Here is a 22,964-nt window from a genome sequence, read left to right on the forward strand (position 1 = left end):
CTCAAGTAAGAGTACTGTTACTTTAGAGATGTATTACTCAAGTAAAAGTAAGGAGTAGTCACCCAAATATTTGCTTGAGTAAAAATAAAAAGTATGTTGTGAAAAAACTACTCAAGTACTGAGTAACTGATGAGTAACCTGTTCATTTAATGATGACGGCAACAAGTAATGCACAAAAACATAAAAATAGCAAAGAACTCATTCAGAGCCACGAATATCTCTTAAGCAACTAAAACAATAATATACATTAAATAATATATATTTAGTTTTTCACTGTATTGAAAAGAAAATTGAAAATGAATTTTACCTTTGCAACCTTATTGACTAAGTTTTATATTCATAAATGTAAGTTTCTCAATACCCGACCTATTTTTTTGTGCCTTTAAAAAATATTTAGAACGCTACATTAAAACAGTCTACCTCTAACAACAAGAAAACTGTGAAAACGATGATGCTGTGTTCCAAATTTAAGTTATTTACTGAGATTGAGTGAGCCTATGGCTTTGCACTTTGTTTATTTTATATATATATATATATATATATATATATATTGCATTCTATTTTAGTTACTTTGAATTTACAACCCCTTGGCGCTGTTTTTAACGTTTTTTATACTGTTTTGTACAGTTTTTGTACTTACTTTGATTATTATTTTCAACTGTTTCTAAATGTTGAAATTTATAATTAAAAGTTTATAAAAAAAAAAAAGTGTGCAGTTAATCTTGTGACCGCCTGGCTCTGTTTGATTGGTGAAACGGAGTCAAACGTCACCAGTGACTGCATTTGATTGGTGAAACGCAGGCATGTGATGGATCCTACTTTGAAGGTCTGTCTGACAAACCAAAACAAACAAAGCGTGCTTTAACAGATCGATAAAAATCTGTGGCGAGTAGCGAGCTGAATGTAGATAAATGGATCGGAGTAAAAGTAGTGTTTCTTCTTTATAAATATACTCAAGTAAAAGTGAAAGTATGTTGCGTTAAAACTAGTACAATTTATCCCAAAAGTTACTAAAGTAGATGTAACGGAGTAAATGTAGCGCGTTACTACCCACCTCTGATTATAGCTAATATAGACACTTACGTCATTTGTTGCCTTCATTATAAGACTTATATAAGACTTTTAAAGTAATTTTGATAGTAGGCTTTTATAGCTAATATAGACACTTACGTCATTTGTTGCCTTCATTATAAGACTTATATAAGACTTGTAAAGTCATTTTGATAGTAGGCTATTATAGCTAATATAGACACTTACGTCATTTGTTTCCTTCATTATAAGACTTATACAAGACTCTTGAAGTCATTTTGATAGTAAGCTATTATAGCTAATATAGACACTTACGTCATTTGTTTCCTTCATTATAGACTTATACAAGACTCTTGAAGTCATTTTGATAGTAGGCTATTATAGCTAATATAGACACTTATGTCATTTGTTGCCATCATTATAAGAATTATATTAGACTTTTAAAGTAAATTTGATAGTATGCTTTTTAGCTAATATAGACACTTACGTCATTTGTTGCCTTCATTATAAGACTTAAAGACTTTTAAAGTCATTTTGATAGTAGGTTATTATAGCTAATATAGACACGTCATTTTTTGCCTTCATTATAAGACTTATATAAGACCTAAAGTAATTTTGATAGTAGCTTTTTATAGCTAATATAGACATTTACGTCATTTGTTTCCTTCATTATAGACTTATACAAGACTTTTAAAGTCATTTTGATAGTAGGCTATTATAGCTAATATAGACACTTACGTCATGTGTTGCCATCATTATAAGAATTATATTAGACTTTTAAAGTCATTTTGATAGTAGGCTATTATAGCTAATATAGACACTTACGTCATTTGTTGCCTTCAGTATAAGACTTATATAAGACTTTTAAAGTCATTTTGATAGTAGGCTATTATAGCTAATATAGACAGTTACGTCATGTGCTGCCTTCATTATAACACTTATATAAGACTTTTAAAGTCATTTTGATAGTAGGCTATTATAGATAATATAAACACTTACGTCATGTGTTGCCTTCATTATAAGACGTATATAAGACTTTTAAAGTCATTTTGATAGTAGGCTATTATAGCTAATATAGACACTTACGTCATTTGTTGCCTTCATTATAAGACTTATATAAGACTTTTAAAGTCATTTTGATAGTAGGCTATTATAGCTAATATAGACACTTATGTCATTTGTTGCCATCATTATAAGAATTATATTAGACTTTTAAAGTAAATTTGATAGTATGCTTTTTAGCTAATATAGACACTTACGTCATTTGTTGCCTTCATTATAAGACTTATATAAGACTTGTAAAGTAATTTTGATAGTAGGCTTTTATAGCTAATATAGACACTTACGTCATGTGTTGCCTTCATTATAAGACTTATATAAGACTTTTGAAGTCATTTTTGATAGTAAGCTATTATAGCTAATATAGACACTTACGTCATTTGTTGCCTTCATTATAAGACTTATATAAGACTTTTAAAGTAATTTTGATAGTAGGTTATTGTAGCTAATACAGACACGTCATTTTTTGCCTTAATTATAAGACTTATATAAGACCTAAAGTAATTTTGATAGTAGCTTTTTATAGCTAATATAGACATTTACGTCATTTGTTTCCTTCATTATAGACTTATACCCGGATGAGGCATATGAAACTTTTCTCAATATTTTCATAAAACTGTACGATAAGCACTGTCCAATTAAAAAACGTGTCATTAAAGACAGCACCGTTAAAGACAAACCGTGGATCACAAGAGGAATACTGAAGTCTTGCAAAAAGAAAAATTATCTTTCCAGAAGACATTTAAAGTACAGAACCAAAGAAACTGAACACAAATATAAAACGTACAAAAATAAGTTAACACAAATAATAAAGCACTGCAAGCGAACATATTACTGTAACCTATTAGAACAACATAAAAATAGCATCCAGGGTATGTGGAAAGTTTTAAATGGTATCATTAAAAAAAAAAACATGACACATAAGGAACATCCTAGCTATTTTATAGAAAATAATCTAACTATAAATGACCCTAAAGGGATAACTGATGCTTTTAACAATTTTTTTGTAAATGTTGGACCTAATCTAGCAAATGAAATTGTACAGCCTGAAAATAGTGCAAAATTTAATGAACAAACCATTCAAAACAATTTAGAATCGTTTTTTATTTCCCCCGTTAATGAAAGTGAAATCAAAACAATTGTAAATTCTCAGGAAAACAAGAAGTCAACAGACTGCTGTGACTTGGACTTTTCTCTGATCAAGGAAGTTGTTGATTTTATAGCTGTTCCCTTCACTTATATTTGCAATATTTCTTTTATAAAAGGTGTCTTCCCAAAGAAAATGAAAACGGCAAAAGTCATTCCCATCTTCAAAAGTGGAGATAAGCATCAGTTCACAAACTATAGGCCTATTTCTTTACTCTCACAATTTTCAAAAGTCCTTGAAAAATTATTTGTGTCAAGACTCGACAGTTTTATTGATAAGCATCACTTGCTAAGTGAACACCAATACGGTTTTCGATCTAACAGGTCCACTTCCATGGCAGTGATGGAACTAGTTGAGGAGGTAACCACTGCAATTGATAAGAGGGAGTTTGCTGTTGGTGTTTTTATTGATCTGAGCAAGGCCTTTGACACCATTGATCACACATTACTTTTAAACAAAATGCATAGGTATGGTGTCAGAGGTCTTGCTCATGATTGGTTGAAAAGTTATCTTGGTGGGAGAGAGCAGTATGTGCATATGAACAATGTAGATTCAGACAAAAAGATCATAACACATGGAGTACCCCAAGGTTCTGTACTGGGGCCAAAATTGTTTTTACTGTATATTAATGATATTTCCAAAATACTTAAAAAACTCAACTGTATTCTTTTTGCTGATGATACAAGTCTGTACTGTTCTGGGCAAGACCTTGACCAACTCCTAGAGACTGTAGAGATTGAACTCCACATACTAAAGCAATGGTTTGATGCCAATAAATTATCAATCAACCTAAATAAAACTAAATATATAATTTTTGGAAATAGGAAAAATAACATACAGCGCCATATAAGAATTGATGATATGGAGATAGAAAGGGTGTATTCAATAAAATTTTTGGGAATATATATAGATGATAAATTAAATTGGAAACTGTACATAAATATACTTAAGACAAAGATGGCAAAAAATATTGCTATGTTACATAAAATTAAAAACTCTGTGAATCAAAAGGCTCTTATCATGTTGTATAATTCTTTCATACTCCCATATCTTAACTATTGTGTTGAAATCTGGGGAAACAATTACAAATCAAACATTAACTCTATATTTTTACTTCAAAAGAAAGCGATTAGAATTGTAACTTATGCCAATTATCATGACCATACCAATGCTCTGTTCATTAAATTAAAAACATTAAAACTGCACGATCTTGTTGACCTCAATACTACTATTGTGGCTTTTAAAGCTCACAACCACATGCTGCCTGGATGTTTACAAGTGAGATTTAAACCCAGAGAGAATCCCAATGACCTCAGAGGTTCAGCTTTCTTTCAGAAAGCAAAAATAAGAACAAGCTTAAAAAGTAGATGTGTTTCTGTTCGAGGAGTTCAACTGTGGAACAGCTTGGATGATTCCTTAAAATGTTCCAGTTCCATTCACACATTTAAAAAACACTTTAAGACCAATGTCTTGAAAAAATATACCACTCTTGAATTAACATTGTAGTTAATACTACGATTAATGTTAATTAAAAATTAAACATGAGATATAAATAATAATAGAAGTACAATTGTTTGTGTATATTGTATATATAACTAGTGCAAAGGTCTATATGTACACAGGGATATTTCACATGCCTGTACTGTGTATAAAATTGAACTACGTTCATGTTGTTTATGATGTTGTTTATAATGTTGTTTATAATGTGTATTTATAATATGTTGTGCAAAGGACTTTTTATAACTTTCGGAAGTTTATTTTGTACTTGAATTTGTTTATAGGGTTAGGCGCAATAAGTGTTTAACTTCAGCCTAAACCCTTTCGGTCTGTAACATTTTTCATTTTCAATCTATGAATGTACAACTTTTTATTTTCAATCTATGAATGTACAACTGTTTTTTTTGCTTTGTTGACCATTGACCGAAGAACAATAAACTTAAACTTAAACTAAACTTAAACTTAAACTTAAACTTCATTATAAGACTTATATAAGACTTTTAAAGTCATTTTGATAGTAGGCTATTATAGCTAATATGGACACTTATGTCATTTGTTGCCATCATTATAAGAATTATATTAGACTTTTAAAGTAAATTTGATAGTATGCTTTTTAGCTAATATAGACACTTACGTCATTTGTTGCCTTCATTATAAGACTTATATAAGACTTGTAAAGTAATTTTGATAGTAGGCTTTTATAGCTAATATAGACACTTACGTCATGTGTTGCCTTCATTATAAGACTTATATAAGACTTTTGAAGTCATTTTTGATAGTAAGCTATTATAGCTAATATAGTCACTTACGTCATTTGTTGCCTTCATTATAAGACTTATATAAGACTTTTAAAGTAATTTTGATAGTAGGCTATTATTGTAGCTAATACAGACACGTCATTTTTTGCCTTAATTATAAGACTTATATAAGACCTAAAGTAATTTTGATAGTAGGCTATTATTGTAGCTAATACAGACACGTCATTTTTTGCCTTAATTATAAGACTTATATAAGACCTAAAGTAATTTTGATAGTAGCTTTTTATAGCTAATATAGACATTTACGTCATTTGTTTCCTTCATTATAGACTTATACAAGACTTTTGAAGTCATTTTGATAGTAAGCTATTATAGCTAATATAGACACGTACGTCATTTGTTGCCTTCATTATAAGACTTAAAGACTTTTAAAGTCATTTTGATAGTAGGTTATTATAGCTAATATAGACACTTACGTCATTTTTTTGCCTTCATTATAAGACTTATATAAGACCTAAAGTAATTTTGATAGTAGCTTTTTATAGCTAATATAGACATTTACGTCATTTGTTTCCTTCATTATAGACTTATACAAGACTTTTGAAGTCATTTTAATAGTAGGCTATTATAGCTAATAAAGACACTTATGTCATTTGTTGCCTTCATTATAACACTTATATAAGACTTTTAAAGTCATTTTGATAGTAGGCTATTATAGGCAATATTGACACTTATGTCATTTGTTTCCTTCATTATAACACTTACATAAGACTTTTAAAGTTATTTTGATAGTAGGCTGTTATAGCTAATAAAGACACGTCATGTGTTGCCTTCATTATAAGACTCATATTAGACTTTTAATGTAAATTTGATAGTATGCTTTTTAGCTAATATAGACACTTATGTCATTTGTTGCCTTCATTATAAGACTTATATAAGACTTTTAAAGTCATTTTGATAGTAGGCTTTTATAGCTAATAAAGACACTTGCGTCATGTGTTGCCTTCATTATAAGACTTTTAAAGTCATTCTGATAGTAGGTTATTATAGCTAATATAGACACTTACATCATTTATTGCCTTCATTAAAAGACTTATATAAGACTTGTAGTCATTTTGATAGTAGGCTATCATTGCTAATATAGACACTTACGTCATGTGTTGCCTTCATTATAACACTTATGTAAGTCTTGTAAAGTCATTTTGATAGTAGGCTATTATAGTTAATATAGACACTTACGTCATTTGTTGTCTTCATTATAAGACTTATATAAGACCTTAAAAGTAATTTTGATAGTAGGTTATTATAAGTAAATATAGACACCTATGTCATGTGTTGCCTTCATTATAAGACTTATATTAGACTTTTAAAGTCATTTTGATAATAGGCTATTACAGCCTACTATCAAAATGACTTTAAAAGTGACATTTACGTCATTTTGTTGCCTTCATTATAAGACTTATATAAGACTTTTAAAGTCATTTTGATAGTAGGCTATCATTGCTAATATTGACACTTACGTCATTTGTTGCCTTCATTATAAGACTTATATAAGACTTTTCATTTTTTGCGGCTTCAGAAAGATTTGTTTTTTGTATATTTAGTACGAAATGACTCTTTAAACGTTTCGGGTTGTCCACCCCTGGTATAAGGTATAGTATTTTTTTGTTAAAGTCCCATGGTTGTGTGTTTAATGGTGTATTTAAGCAAACAAGAATATTTATTTTCAATCCGACTCAAGTAAGAATTCCGCAGCCTTACAATGGATTAGTTTGAACAGGGTTTTTATCTTCACATACATCCCCTTTCCAAGATCACAGAAGGCATTGTGTGTAAATATGTGGGATGCACCTCTGCCATCGGCCCGGTTTTGGAATCCAAGCGGTTATCTGTCCGTCCACGTATTCACAGCCCCTGCACCCTTCTTATCAGCAGTCTGCGGCTTGCATGCTCAATCGCCTGATTTGTCAAGGGTGACTCCAAAAGATTCTGATAGGCACTCCACAAATCACCCAGTTGATCTAAAATATCGACCAGCCACGAAAAGTCATTACACAAAATAATGGCGGGCGGGACCTTGAAGATGTGACTTAATTAGGTTTCAAATGGCTTCAAAACTACCTTCAAATCTGCTCCTGTGGAAAGTAATAAAGATGGGCGTTAGGACTATTTGTGGGGATCCAGATTGTTTGACTCGGGCTCGCGTTGACTCACAGACATCACTAGTTTTAGGAACGATATTCAGGGTTTTATATTTAAATTCACTTTAACTATCATACTTAATACAATTTCATTTATAAGTTAAAAACAAATCATTTCAACAATCTGTGTCAGTATATCAATTGCAGCTTAGTAGCCTGAGCGTAATGATGCATGGCCATTCTTTTGCATAAAAAAAACAACAACATTGGGATCCAGAGCCGGTTTTCAATCAATCAATCAATGTTTATTTATATAGCCCCAAATCACAAATGTCTCAAAGGACTGCACAAATCATTACGACTACAACATCCTCGGAAGAACCCACAAAAGGGCAAGGAAAACTCACACCCAGTGGGCAGGGAGAATTCACATCCAGTGGGACGCCAGTGACAATGCTGACTATGAGAAACCTTGGAGAGGACCTCAGATGTGGGCAACCCCCCCCCCCCCCTCTAGGGGACCGAAAGCAATGGATGTCGAGCGGGTCTAACATGATACTGTGAAAGTTCAATCCATAGTGGCTCCAACACAGCCGCGAGAGTTCAGTTCAAAGCGGATCCAAGACAGCAGCGAGAGTCCCGTCCACAGGAAACCATCTCAAGCGGATCAGCAGCGTAGAGATGTCCCCAACCGATACAGGCGAGCGGTCCATCCTGGGTCCCGACGAGCGGTCCATCCTGGGTCTCGACTCTGGACAGCCAGTACTTCATCCATGGTCATCCGACCGGACCCCCTCCACAAGGGAGGGGGGGACATAGGAGAAAGAAAAGAAGCGGCAGATCAACTGGTCTAAAAAGGAGGTCCATTTAAAGGCTAGAGTATACAGATGAGTTTTAAGGTGAGACTTAAATGCTTGTTTATGCCAACGAAATGCTGCTTTTTTGGGAATTACCCATCACAAGGTAGTAAAAAATCTGGGTATTATCTTCGACCCAACTCTCTCCTTTGAGGCACACATTAAAAGCGTTACTAAAACGGCCTTCTTTCATCTCCGTAATATCGCTAAAATTCGCTCCATTTTGTCCACTAAAGACGCCGAGATCATTATCCATGCGTTTGTTACGTCTCGTCTCGATTACTGTAACGTATTATTTTCGGGTCTCCCCATGTCTAGCATTAAAAGATTACAGTTGGTACAAAATGCGGCTGCTAGACTTTTGACAAGAACAAGAAAGTTTGATCACATTACACCTGTACTGGCTCACCTGCACTGGCTTCCTGTGCACTTAAGATGTGACTTTAAGGTTTTACTACTTACGTATAAAATACTACACGGTCTAGCTCCATCCTATCTTGCCGATTGTATTGTACCATATGTCCCGGCAAGAAATCTGCGTTCAAAGGACTCCGGCTTGTTAGTGATTCCCAAAGCCCAAAAAAAGTCTGCGGGCTATAGAGCGTTTTCCGTTCGGGCTCCAGTACTCTGGAATGCCCTCCCGGTAACAGTTCGAGATGCTACCTCAGTAGAAGCATTTAAGTCTCACCTTAAAACTCATTTGTATACTCTAGCCTTTAAATAGACTCCCTTTTTGGACCAGTTGATCTGCCGTTTCTTTTCTTTTTCTTCTATGTCCCACTCTCCCTTGTGGAGGGGGTCCGGTCCGATCCGGTGGCCATGTACTGCTTGCCTGTGTATCGGCTGGGGACATCTCTGCGCTGCTGATCCGCCTCCGCTTGGGATGGTTTCCTGCTGGCTCTGCTGTGAACGGGACTCTCGCGACTGTGTTGGATCCATTATGGATTGAACTTTCACAGTATCATGTTAGACCCGCTCGACATCCATTGCTTTCCTCCTCTCTAAGGTTCTCATAGTCATCATTGTCACCGACGTCCCACTGGGTGTGAGTTTTCCTTGCCCTTATGTGGGCCTACCGAGGATGTCGTAGTGGTTTGTGCAGCCCTTTGAGACACTAGTGATTTAGGGCTATATAAGTAAACATTGATTGATTGATTGATTGATACGTTCTCTTATGTAGTCTGTAGACCAGGGGTCACCAACCCTTTTGAAACCAAGAGCTACTTCTTGGGTGCTGATTAATGCGAAGGGCTACCAGTTTGATACACGCTTAAATAAATTGCCAGAAATAGCCAATTTGCTCAATTTACCTTTTAACTCTTTTTGTTGCGATCTGCTGCTCAGATCTACACTATTTATTTTTCTATTTTGTATATCAATCAATGTTTACTTATATAGCCCTAAATCACTAGTGTCTCAAAGGGCTGCACAAACCACTACGACATCCTCGGTAGGCCCACATAAGGGCAAGGAAAACTCACACCCAGTGGGACGTCGGTGACAATGATGACTATGATTTATGCATCACAATAGGTACCAACTGACAAAACAAGTCATTAGCGGCCACTCTTACCGTGGATTGAGACAACCTATGGGGGAGAGATCTCAGGACTGGACGTCGTTGTAAACCAGGGGTCACCAACCTTTCTGAAACCAAGAGCTACTTCTTGGGTACTGATTAATGCGAAAGAATACCAGTTTGATACACACTTAAATAAATTGCCAGAACGAGCTAATTCGCTCAGTTTACCTTTAATAAATATATATATATATATATATATATATATATATATATATATATATATATATATATATATATATATATATATATATATATATATATATAAAAAAAGGGCATTCTGTTTGTCAGTCCGTCGTACATTTTTTTTTTCTTTTACGGAAGGTTTTTTGTAGAGAATAAATGATGAAGAAAACACTTAATTGAGCGTTTTTAAAGAGGAGAAAACAGGAAAAAAATGAAAATGTTATTTTGAAACATAGGTTATCTTCAATTTCGACTCTTTAGAATTCAAAATTCACCCGAGAAAAAGACGAAAAAAACTAGCTAATTCAAGCTTTTTGAAAAAATTAAAAAAATAATTTATGGAACATCGTTAGTAATTTTTTCCTGATTAAGATTAATTTTAGAATTTTGATGCCATGTTTTAAATAGGTTAAAATCCAATCTGCACTTTTTTAGAATATATAACAAATTGGACCAAGCTATATTTCTAACGAAGACAAATCATTATTTCTTCTAGATTTTCCAGAACAAATTTTTTTAAAGAAATTCAAAAGATTTTGAAATAAGATTTTAATTTGATTCTATAGATTTTCTAAATTTGCCAGAATAATTTTTGGGAATTTTAATCGTATTAAGTTTGAAGAAAAATTTCACAAATGTTTTTCGTCGAAAAAACAGAAGCTAAAATGAAGAATTAAATTAAAATTATTTTTTTATTATTTACAATAAAAAAAATTAATTTACTTGAACATTGATTTAAATTGTCAGGGAAGAAGAGAAAGGAATTTAAGAGGAAAAAAGGTATGTGTTTAAAAATCCTAAAATCATTTTTAAGGTTGTATTTTTTTCTCTGAAATTGTCTTTCTGAAAGTTATAAGAAGCAAAGTAAAAAATAAATGAATTCATTTAAACAAGTGAAGACCAAGTCTTTAAAATATTTTCTTGGATTTTCAAATTCTATTTGAGTTTTGTCTCTTAGAATAAAAAAATGTCGAGCAAAGTGAGACCAGCTTGCTAGTAAATAAATAAAACTTAAAAAATAGAGGCGGTTCACTGGTAAGTGCTGCTATTTGAGCCATTTTTAGAACAGGCCCGCGGGCGACTCATCTGGTCCTTACGGAGCAACCTGGTGCCGGCGGGCACCGCGTTGGTGACCCCCGCTGTAAACTGTGGTCATGACATGGTGTCGATGATATTCCTCCGACTCCTTATTTCCTGTTTGCTTTGTCACCATGATCACTCACCAGTCCACCTGCTAGTCTCGCCCCGCACACCTGCTACAAATTTTCACCCTCCTATTTACGCTCACCTTTTCTGTTCACTCATTCTCGGATCTTAATTTGCCCACGCGCATCAGTGACGACTCTCATCTTTCATTCGTATGTATTTTCTCGCTAGCTCTCATGCTAAGCCACTTTATTTTCCAGCTTTCATGCTGAATGTTTTTGTTTACTCTTTTGTGTCCTCGTACCAAGTTTTAGTTTTCCTTGTGTTTTATCCTAGCTTTCACGCTAGCGTCTTTTGTTTACCTTTTCTCTTCACACCAGTGTTTTTGTTCCTAGCCTTTTTATTATTAAATAAATACCTTTAGCTTACCTATGCTGTGTTCTGCTTCGACGCATCCACGGGAAAAGCCATGCCGAAGAAGAGTCCTCACAATGTTATTATTAATAATTAATGATATTTATATATGTTGAAACACTAATCATCTTAATGATTTCTCACAATAAATATATCTAGAAATAGATAAAAATCACTTTTTAAAAATATTTTCTCTAAGTGCACATTTTTCAAATTGAACATTTTAAAATGATCACTTCTAAGGCATTCTTGTAAGAACACAATATCCCATTTTAACTAGCTACCCACTAACATTTTTTAACAAATCATGAATTACTTTGCACTAGAGATGCGCGGATGGGCAATTATATCATCCGCGTCACCAAAATCGTCATCCACCCGCCGTCCACCCGAACCAACTTTTTATCGGGACCGTACCCGCCCGCTGAATTACATCAGAAGTTGGCCAACTTTACCACTCACAGAGCTATTTAAACCTGTTTCTCAGAGTAATGAAGTCAATTGGAACCACTGACGTTCTCGCGACTATTCAATAGTGTTCATCCTGATGACAAGAACGTGGGCGTGCTGTGAAGCCATTGCCTTAGACACCTTCAACAACATGTACGACCCAATTGTTGGTCCGGCGACATGTTGTGTGCAGCTTCCGCAATCACACGTACGAGATTGAAAGGCATACTGGGTGACACAGAGTACACTGATGGTTGTGATATAAACAACTTTAACACTTACTAATATGCGCCACGCTGTGAAGCCACACCATACAAGATTGACAAACACATTTCGGGAGAACATCCTTACAGTAACACAACATAAACGCAACACAACTAATACCCATAATCCTTTGTATTCATGACACTTCCTGAATATATTTTACACCCCCGCGCCCCCAATCCCGCCCACCTTACAGACGCACGGGGTGTATAAAATAGTCAGCGGTGTCATGAATACAAAGGATTATGGGTATTTGTTGTGTTGCATTTATCTTGTGTTACTGGGAGGATGCATCCATCCATCCATCCATTTCCTACCGCTTATTCCCTTTCGGGGTCGTGGGGGGCGCTGGCGCCTATCTCAGCTACAATCGGGCGGAAGGCGGGGTACACCCTGGACAAGTCGCCACCTCATCGCAGGGCCAACACAGATAGACAGACAACATTCACACTCACAAACTAGGGCCAATTTTAGTATTGCCGATCAACCTATCCCCAGGTGCATGTCTTTGGAAGTGGGAGGAAGCCGGAGTACCCGGAGGGAACCCACGCATTCACGGGGAGAACATGCAAACTCCACACAGAAAGATCCCGAGCCTGGATTTGAACCCAGGACTGCAGGACCTTCGTATTGTGAGGATGGTCTCCTGGAATGTGTTTGTCATTCTTGTTTGGTGTGGCTTCACAGCGTGGCGCATATTACTAAGAGTGTTAAAATTGGGTATATCACAACCATTAGTGTACTCTGTGTCACCCAGTATGCCTTGCAGTCGTCTGCGTGTTGCCGCGGAAGCCACACACAACATGATGCTGGACTGACAAGCAGATCGTGTATGATGTAGAAGGCGACAAAGCTAATGGCTTCATAGCACGCCTTAATACTTATTATTTGGGTGACTTACGGCAGTCATTCAAGAGAATAATAGCGTTTCCTATTGACCTCTTCGCTTTATGACACGGGTCTTAAATGGCTCTTTGAATGGCAGAAGATACCGATCCCAGAATCATGTATATCAAATATCTCCGGATGGTTCAACCGCCACCCGCCCGAATCTAATTAAAATCTATTTGTTCATCATGACAACCGCCCGACCCGCGGTTTACCCGCGGATGAGACCGCAAACCGCGCATCTCTAATTCCTACACAAAGAACGTATTTTTGACCCATCCAATTGTCTGCTTGTAGGCCATTGGATCTTTTTTATAATGACCATGGAGGTTGGAAATCTTCAGTTTTTGAAACGGGAGTAGGTCCCAAATAGCTCATTGGAACGCTAAGGGTTAATTAACCACAGTTATTTACAACAGTGACTTAATTTTGGAAACATGTTAATCATGCATTAACCAATAAACCTAACGATAAAATAATGTCATATTTCTCATACCTAAGTGAAAATGCTTTAATGAAGTACAATGACATGCTTCTTTCCAGTGAGGAGCCTGGTTTCTGCATAATTCCATAGTTAACATATTAGCTCTACTCTCAACATGTAATTATGTTGTTATTACGTCTCTTTGCAGAAAACCAAGATCTCCACATATGACAAAATGTGGGAGTTCATGAGCAGTCGGAGGCATTCTGTGATGGTGAAGAATGTAGAAGAAGGCATTCACCGAGCGCTGACCTCCGACTACGCTTTCCTCATGGAGTCCACCACCATTGAGTTTGCCATCCAGCGCAACTGCAACCTCACCCAGATTGGAGGCCTCATTGACTCACAAGCATATGGGGTTGGCACTCCGATGGGTATGTACGCTACGATTATGACTAAATGTTTTACACGTGCTCTTAAAGCGGAACTGCACTTTTTTTTATTTTATTTAGCCTAACGTTCACAATCATTATGAGAGACAAGAAAACTGTTCGGTACGGCAGGGGAAGGAGACGGCACAACGGCAGTAATCAGTTCAATAGGTTTATTGGATCTGATGAGTAGGTGGAATGCGTATGCTACTCTAAATCTTTATGCTGTCTTTCTTTATTAACCCCAGGTACGCTGATTAGTGATTGCCTGCAGCTTTTCCGGCGAGTGGCCGTGATGCGGCCAGAGCGAGAATGGGGGGTGTCCCAGTGCACTTTTAGCAGAGGTGCAGGCCGAAAATGCAGCAAAAGACATGAGGGATTGCGCATGCGCCGTGACAAAGACACGTGTCCAAGCAGGGGTCGAGAATCGAGGGAGGCAGTCCAGAATCCAGAGGGATTCTAGACAGCTCGATCACAGGAAACAGGGGACGCATACGAGAGTGAACTACGTTCCGGCACCGGATATTCGGGTCCGGCTGTCTTTATGCTGTCTTTCTTTATTACTGCCAGGTACTCTGATTAGTGATTGCCTGCAGATTTTCCGGCACGTGGCCGTGATGCGGCCAGAGCGAGCATGGGGGGGTGTCCCGGCGCACTTTTAGCAGAGGTGTAGGCCGAACTTGCAGCAAAAGACATGAGGGATTGCGCATGCGCCGTGACAAAGACACGTGTCCAAGCAGGGGTCGAGAATCGAGGGAGGCAGTCCAGAATCCAGAGGGATTCTGGACAGCTCGATCACAGGAAACAGGGGACGCATACGAGAGTGAACCACGTTCCGGCACCGGATCTTCCGGTCCGGTGGTCTTTATGCTGTCTTTCTTTATTACTCCCAGGTACTCTGATTAGTGATTGCCTGCAGATTTTCCGGCACGTGGCCGTGATGCGGCCAGAGCGAGCGTGGGGGGTGTCCCGGCGCACTTTTAGCAGAGGTGCAGGCCGAACTTGCAGCAAAAGACATGAGAAATTGCGCATGCGCCGTGACAAAGACACGTGTCCAAGCAGGGGTCGAGAATCGAGGGAGGCAGTCCAGAATCCAGAGGGATTCTGGACAGCTCGATCACAGGAAACAGGGGACGCATACGAGAGTGAACTACGTTCCGGCACCGGATCTTCCGGTCCGGTGGTCTTTATGCTGTCTTTCTTTATTACTCTCAGGTACTCTAATTAGTGATTGCCTGCAGATTTTCCGGCACGTGGCCGTGATGCGACCAGAGCGAGCGTGAGGGGTGTCCCGGGGCACTTCTAGCAGAGGTGCAGGCCGAACTTGCAGCAAAAGACATGAGGGATTGCGCATGCGCCGTGACAAAGACACGTGTCCAAGCAGGGGTCGAGAATCGAGGGAGGCAGTCCAGAATCCAGAGGGATTCTGGACAGCTCGATCACAGGAAACAGGGGACGCATACGAGAGTGAACTACGTTCCGGCACCGGATCTTCGGGTCCGGCGGTCTTTATGCTGTCTTTCTTTATTACTCCCAGGTACTCTGATTAGTGATTGCATGCAGGTTTTCCGGCACGTGGCCGTGATGCGGCCAGAGCGAGCGTGGGGGGTTTCCCGGGGCACTTCTAGCAGAGGTGTAGGCCGAACATGCAGCAAAAGACATGAGGGACTGCGCATGCGCCGTGACAAAGACACGTGTCCAAGCAGGGGTCCAAGCAGGGGTCGAGAATTGAGGGAGGCAGTCCAGAACCCAGAGGGATTCTGGACAGCTCGATCACAGGAAACAGGGGACGCATACGAGAGTGAACCACGTTCCGGCACCGGATCTTCCGGTCCGGTGGTCTTTATGCTGTCTTTCTTTATTACTCCCAGGTACTCTGATTAGTGATTGCCTGCAGATTTTCCGGCACGTGGCCGTGATGCGGCCAGAGCGAGCGTGGGGGGTGTCCCGGCGCACTTTTAGCAGAGGTGCAGGCCGAACTTGCAGCAAAAGACATGAGAAATTGCGCATGCGCCGTGACAAAGACACGTGTCCAAGCAGGGGTCGAGAATCGAGGGAGGCAGTCCAGAATCCAGAGGGATTCTGGACAGCTCGATCACAGGAAACAGGGGACGCATACGAGAGTGAACTACGTTCCGGCACCGGATCTTCGGGTCCGGCGGTCTTTATGCTGTCTTTCTTTATTACTCCCAGGTACTCTGATTAGTGATTGCCTGCAGATTTTCCGGCACGTGGCCGTGATGCGACCAGAGCGAGCATGGGGGGGTGTCCCGGCGCACTTTTAGCAGAGGTGTAGGCCGAACTTGCAGCAAAAGACATGAGGGATTGCGCATGCGCCGTGACAAAGACACGTGTCCAAGCAGGGGTCGAGAATCGCGGGAGGCAGTCCAGAATCCAGAGGGATTCTGGACAGCTCGATCACAGGAAACAGGGGACGCATACGAGAGTGAACTACGTTCCGGCACCGGATCTTCGGGTCCGGCGGTCTTTATGCTGTCTTTCTTTATTACTCCCAGGTACTCTGATTAGTGATTGCCTGCAGATTTTCCGGCACGTGGCCGTGATGCGGCCAGAGCGAGCGTAGGGGGTGTCCCGGGGCACTTCTAGCAGAGGTGCAGGCCGAACTTGCAGCAAAAGACATGAGGGATTGCGCATGCGCCGTGACAAAGACACGTGTCCAAGCAGGGGTCGAGAATCGAAGGAGGCAGTCCAGATTCTGGACAGCTCGATCACAGGAAACAGGGGACGCATACGAGAGTGAACTACGTTCCGGCACCGGATCTTCGGGTCCGGCGGTCTTTATGCTGTCTTTCTTTATTACTCCCAGGTACTCTGATTAGTGATTGCCTGCAGATTTTCCGGCACGTGGCCGTGATGCGGCCAGAGCGAGCGTGAGGGGGTGTCCCGGCGCACTTTTAGCAGAGGTGCAGGCCGAACATGCAGGAAAAGACATGAGGGATTGCGCATGCGCCGTGACAAAGACACGTGTCCAAGCAGGGGTCCAAGCAGGGGTCGAGAATCGAGGGAGGCAGTCCAGAATCCAGAGGGATTCTGGACAGCTCGATCACAGGAAACAGGGGACGCATACGAGAGTGAACCACGTTCCGGCACCGGATCTCCGGGTCCGGCGGTCTTTATGCTGTCTTTCTTTATTACTCCCAGGTACTCTGATTAGTGATTGCCTGCAGATTTTCCGGCACGTGGCCGTGATGCGGCCAGAGCGAGCGTAGGGGGTGTCCCGGGGCACTTCTAGCAGAGGTGCAGGCCGAACTTGCAGCAAAAGACATGAGGGATTGCGCATGCGCCGTGACAAAGACACGTGTCCAAGCAGGGGTCGAGAATCGAGGGAGGCAGTCCAGAATCCAGAGGGATTCTGGACAGCTCGATCACAGGAAACAGGGGACGCATACGAGAGTGAACTACGTTCCGGCACCGGATCTTCGGGTCCGGCGGTCTTTATGCTGTCTTTCTTTATTACTCCCAGGTACTCTGATTAGTGATTGCCTGCAGATTTTCCGGCACGTGGCCGTGATGCGGCCAGAGCGAGCATGGGGGGGTGTCCCGGCGCACTTTTAGCAGAGGTGTAGGCCGAACTTGCAGCAAAAGACATGAGGGATTGCGCATGCGCCGTGACAAAGACACGTGTCCAAGCAGGGGTCGAGAATCGAGGGAGGCAGTCCAGAATCCAGAGGGATTCTGGACAGCTCGATCACAGGAAACAGGGGACGCATACGAGAGTGAACCACGTTCCGGCACCGGATCTTCCGGTCCGGTGGTCTTTATGCTGTCTTTCTTTATTACTCCCAGGTACTCTGATTAGTGATTGCCTGCAGATTTTCCGGCACGTGGCCGTGATGCGGCCAGAGCGAGCGTGGGGGGTGTCCCGGCGCACTTTTAGCAGAGGTGCAGGCCGAACTTGCAGCAAAAGACATGAGAAATTGCGCATGCGCCGTGACAAAGACACGTGTCCAAGCAGGGGTCGAGAATCGAGGGAGGCAGTCCAGAATCCAGAGGGATTCTGGACAGCTCGATCACAGGAAACAGGGGACGCATACGAGAGTGAACTACGTTCCGGCACCGGATCTTCCGGTCCGGTGGTCTTTATGCTGTCTTTCTTTATTACTCTCAGGTACTCTAATTAGTGATTGCCTGCAGATTTTCCGGCACGTGGCCGTGATGCGACCAGAGCGAGCGTGAGGGGTGTCCCGGGGCACTTCTAGCAGAGGTGCAGGCCGAACTTGCAGCAAAAGACATGAGGGATTGCGCATGCGCCGTGACAAAGACACGTGTCCAAGCAGGGGTCGAGAATCGAGGGAGGCAGTCCAGAATCCAGAGGGATTCTGGACAGCTCGATCACAGGAAACAGGGGACGCATACGAGAGTGAACTACGTTCCGGCACCGGATCTTCGGGTCCGGCGGTCTTTATGCTGTCTTTCTTTATTACTCCCAGGTACTCTGATTAGTGATTGCATGCAGGTTTTCCGGCACGTGGCCGTGATGCGGCCAGAGCGAGCGTGGGGGGTTTCCCGGGGCACTTCTAGCAGAGGTGTAGGCCGAACATGCAGCAAAAGACATGAGGGACTGCGCATGCGCCGTGACAAAGACACGTGTCCAAGCAGGGGTCCAAGCAGGGGTCGAGAATTGAGGGAGGCAGTCCAGAACCCAGAGGGATTCTGGACAGCTCGATCACAGGAAACAGGGGACGCATACGAGAGTGAACCACGTTCCGGCACCGGATCTTCCGGTCCGGTGGTCTTTATGCTGTCTTTCTTTATTACTCCCAGGTACTCTGATTAGTGATTGCCTGCAGATTTTCCGGCACGTGGCCGTGATGCGGCCAGAGCGAGCGTGGGGGGTGTCCCGGCGCACTTTTAGCAGAGGTGCAGGCCGAACTTGCAGCAAAAGACATGAGAAATTGCGCATGCGCCGTGACAAAGACACGTGTCCAAGCAGGGGTCGAGAATCGAGGGAGGCAGTCCAGAATCCAGAGGGATTCTGGACAGCTCGATCACAGGAAACAGGGGACGCATACGAGAGTGAACTACGTTCCGGCACCGGATCTTCGGGTCCGGCGGTCTTTATGCTGTCTTTCTTTATTACTCCCAGGTACTCTGATTAGTGATTGCCTGCAGATTTTCCGGCACGTGGCCGTGATGCGACCAGAGCGAGCATGGGGGGGTGTCCCGGCGCACTTTTAGCAGAGGTGTAGGCCGAACTTGCAGCAAAAGACATGAGGGATTGCGCATGCGCCGTGACAAAGACACGTGTCCAAGCAGGGGTCGAGAATCGCGGGAGGCAGTCCAGAATCCAGAGGGATTCTGGACAGCTCGATCACAGGAAACAGGGGACGCATACGAGAGTGAACTACGTTCCGGCACCGGATCTTCGGGTCCGGCGGTCTTTATGCTGTCTTTCTTTATTACTCCCAGGTACTCTGATTAGTGATTGCCTGCAGATTTTCCGGCACGTGGCCGTGATGCGGCCAGAGCGAGCGTAGGGGGTGTCCCGGGGCACTTCTAGCAGAGGTGCAGGCCGAACTTGCAGCAAAAGACATGAGGGATTGCGCATGCGCCGTGACAAAGACACGTGTCCAAGCAGGGGTCGAGAATCGAAGGAGGCAGTCCAGATTCTGGACAGCTCGATCACAGGAAACAGGGGACGCATACGAGAGTGAACTACGTTCCGGCACCGGATCTTCGGGTCCGGCGGTCTTTATGCTGTCTTTCTTTATTACTCCCAGGTACTCTGATTAGTGATTGCCTGCAGATTTTCCGGCACGTGGCCGTGATGCGGCCAGAGCGAGCGTGAGGGGGTGTCCCGGCGCACTTTTAGCAGAGGTGCAGGCCGAACATGCAGGAAAAGACATGAGGGATTGCGCATGCGCCGTGACAAAGACACGTGTCCAAGCAGGGGTCCAAGCAGGGGTCGAGAATCGAGGGAGGCAGTCCAGAATCCAGAGGGATTCTGGACAGCTCGATCACAGGAAACAGGGGACGCATACGAGAGTGAACCACGTTCCGGCACCGGATCTCCGGGTCCGGCGGTCTTTATGCTGTCTTTCTTTATTACTCCCAGGTACTCTGATTAGTGATTGCCTGCAGATTTTCCGGCACGTGGCCGTGATGCGGCCAGAGCGAGCGTAGGGGGTGTCCCGGGGCACTTCTAGCAGAGGTGCAGGCCGAACTTGCAGCAAAAGACATGAGGGATTGCGCATGCGCCGTGACAAAGACACGTGTCCAAGCAGGGGTCGAGAATCGAGGGAGGCAGTCCAGAATCCAGAGGGATTCTGGACAGCTCGATCACAGGAAACAGGGGACGCATACGAGAGTGAACTACGTTCCGGCACCGGATCTTCGGGTCCGGCGGTCTTTATGCTGTCTTTCTTTATTACTTCCAGGTACTCTGATTAGTGATTGCCTGCAGATTTTCCGGCACGTGGCCGTGATGCGGCCAGAGCGAGCATGGGGGGGTGTCCCGGCGCACTTTTAGCAGAGGTGCAGGCCGAACTTGCATGCGCCGTGACAAAGACACACGTTTTTTGTTTGCACTCTAACATATAAAAATCGTCTTGTTCTAGATAGCTAGCAATGCAGTTAATGAGAGTAATCTATTCTTCCTCTAAATCACTTTGATGCATGTCAAAACCGTCACGAATATTTTATTTACGTTCCCTAACCAAGCTTTGTCCTGGGCATGACGTTAAAGTGCATCCGGCAGTGGAGGCTCCTCTATGGGGTCTTGGGGCACTAGGAGGTGGACCCCCTTTACTACTGTTACCCCAGGTGGTCCTTGGCAAAAGCAGGGTACCTGACTGCCCCCTAGCCAGGGATACAGTGAAGACCTCAATGGCGGAGCAGGCGGACGGCGGTAGATTTTAGAACTAACACAACGGCTGCGAAGGGGGAAGAAGGCTGCAGCAAAAAAGGGTCGCCAGTCGTCTTGGACTCCATGCCACTGAACCCTGACCCTATTCTGTCAAGGATCATGTGGTGACTGTCTGGGCACCAGTCTCCCCAAGTTAAACCAAGTCACGCACAGGCATCCTCCATAAAGGGATACACCCCTACCAGGAGGATCGTCATACTCGTCCGAATGACCGCCGATGATGATGAATAACCAAGCTGTAGCGACATTCCTATTTTGAGAGCGAACACTGAAGAACTCTTTTTTTCTAGCGTGGTAACACATCGGCGTGTTTGGGTATTACCCGTACAAGCTAACTACGGCAAGAGATAAGCTAGCATCTACAACAGGGGTCGGGAACCTTTTTGGCTGAGAGAGCCATGAAAGGCAAATATTTCAAAATATATTTCCGTGAGAGCCATATCATATTTTTTTAACACGGACTACAACTAAATGCGTGCATTTTCAAGTAAGACCAACATTTTTAGAGGATAATAAGTCTCTTATTCTTTTTAATAACATTGTTATTCTGAAGCTAACCAATAATAAATCCAATGCCATGTCTGTTGATCATGTTTTTGTTTGTCTTTTGGACTCTTTAAGTTCCTGTTTTTTTTCCACTCCCTTGTCTGGTTTCCTTGGTTACTCATTTTGTCCACCTGTCTCTGGTGGACCAAATGCCCGCTCACCTGCTTCCCCAGCACTAATCAGAGGCAGTATTTAAGCTTGTATTTGCCAGTCAGTCGCCCTGGCGTCAATGTGATCTTTTCTTGCTCTGTGCTGACTTGTTTCATGCCTTGCCATAGTTTCGTGCTTCATGCCATGCCAAGTAAGTTTTGTTTGATTTATGTTCTTAGTCTGTTTATGCGTTAGCTTTCGTCCTTAGCCCGAGTTATGCCTCCGCTGTGAGCGATTTTTGTTTGTATCTTTTTTCAGTTTAAATTAAGTTGTGTTTCCACCTAAATGCCATGTCCCGAGTAGTCCCCCTCTCCCCCCATCATGACATAAAATACTTCATACCATTATTGCGACTTCTTGAACAGGTGCGGTAGGAAACGGATGGATGAATTTAAATGCATGAGAATGTTTTATATTTTGAACGTTATTTTTAGCACTGTGAATTCCAGCGGATTTATTCATAATTATCGTGTTAAGCAATGTCAGCTAAGATTTATCCGAGAGCCAGATGTAGTCATCAAAAGAGCCACATCTGGCTCTAGAGCCATAGGTTCCCTAACCCTGATCTACAACAACACAACACTCGTTTGCGTTTGTAACACACGACACTGACACTAATTAGTACTGACTGAAAAACATGAACAATCATATTACAGTATCTGTAGAGTATTAGCCCAAATTTCATGTTTTGTTATATATTATATATTTAATAACACAAATAAAGATATGGTGTAATTGAATCAGAGGGAAAGAAAATGATCAAGCTCTGTTCAGACAACAGGGCGGGTTGTAGAGGATTCCTGATTGGCAATCAGGGACAGGTGTGTCCTGATTGCCAATCAGGGACAGGTGTGTCCTGATGGCCAACCAGGGACAGGTGTGTCCTGATTGCCAATCAGGGACAGGTGTGTCCTGATTGCCAATCAGGGACAGGTGAGGGAGCCAACAGTCCTGCCAGAAAAGATTGATTGATTGAAACTTTTATTAGTAGATTGCACAGTACAGTACATATTGCGTACAATTGACCACTAAATGGTAACACCCCAATAAGTTATTCAACTTGTTTAAGTCGGGGTCCACAATAATGAATTCATGGTGAGACTGGAGGGTAA

The 22,964-nt window shown here is 41.8% G+C and overlaps 1 protein-coding gene across 2 annotated transcripts in view; it reads left to right on the plus strand.

Annotated features, from left to right (window-relative positions):
- grik2 (glutamate receptor, ionotropic, kainate 2) overlaps window positions 1-22,964 on the plus strand; it is a 607,548-nt gene that overhangs the window by 525,335 nt on the left and 59,249 nt on the right. For both annotated transcript variants that reach the window (XM_061914965.1, XM_061914966.1), the window contains exon 15: window positions 14,048-14,273. In XM_061914965.1, coding sequence (XP_061770949.1) covers window positions 14,048-14,273 — 226 coding nt within the window. The remainder of the gene's footprint in view (window positions 1-14,047; window positions 14,274-22,964) is intronic.

This window comes from Nerophis ophidion, linkage group LG11 (assembly GCF_033978795.1).
Source record: "Nerophis ophidion isolate RoL-2023_Sa linkage group LG11, RoL_Noph_v1.0, whole genome shotgun sequence".
Lineage (NCBI taxonomy): Eukaryota > Metazoa > Chordata > Actinopteri > Syngnathiformes > Syngnathidae > Nerophis > Nerophis ophidion.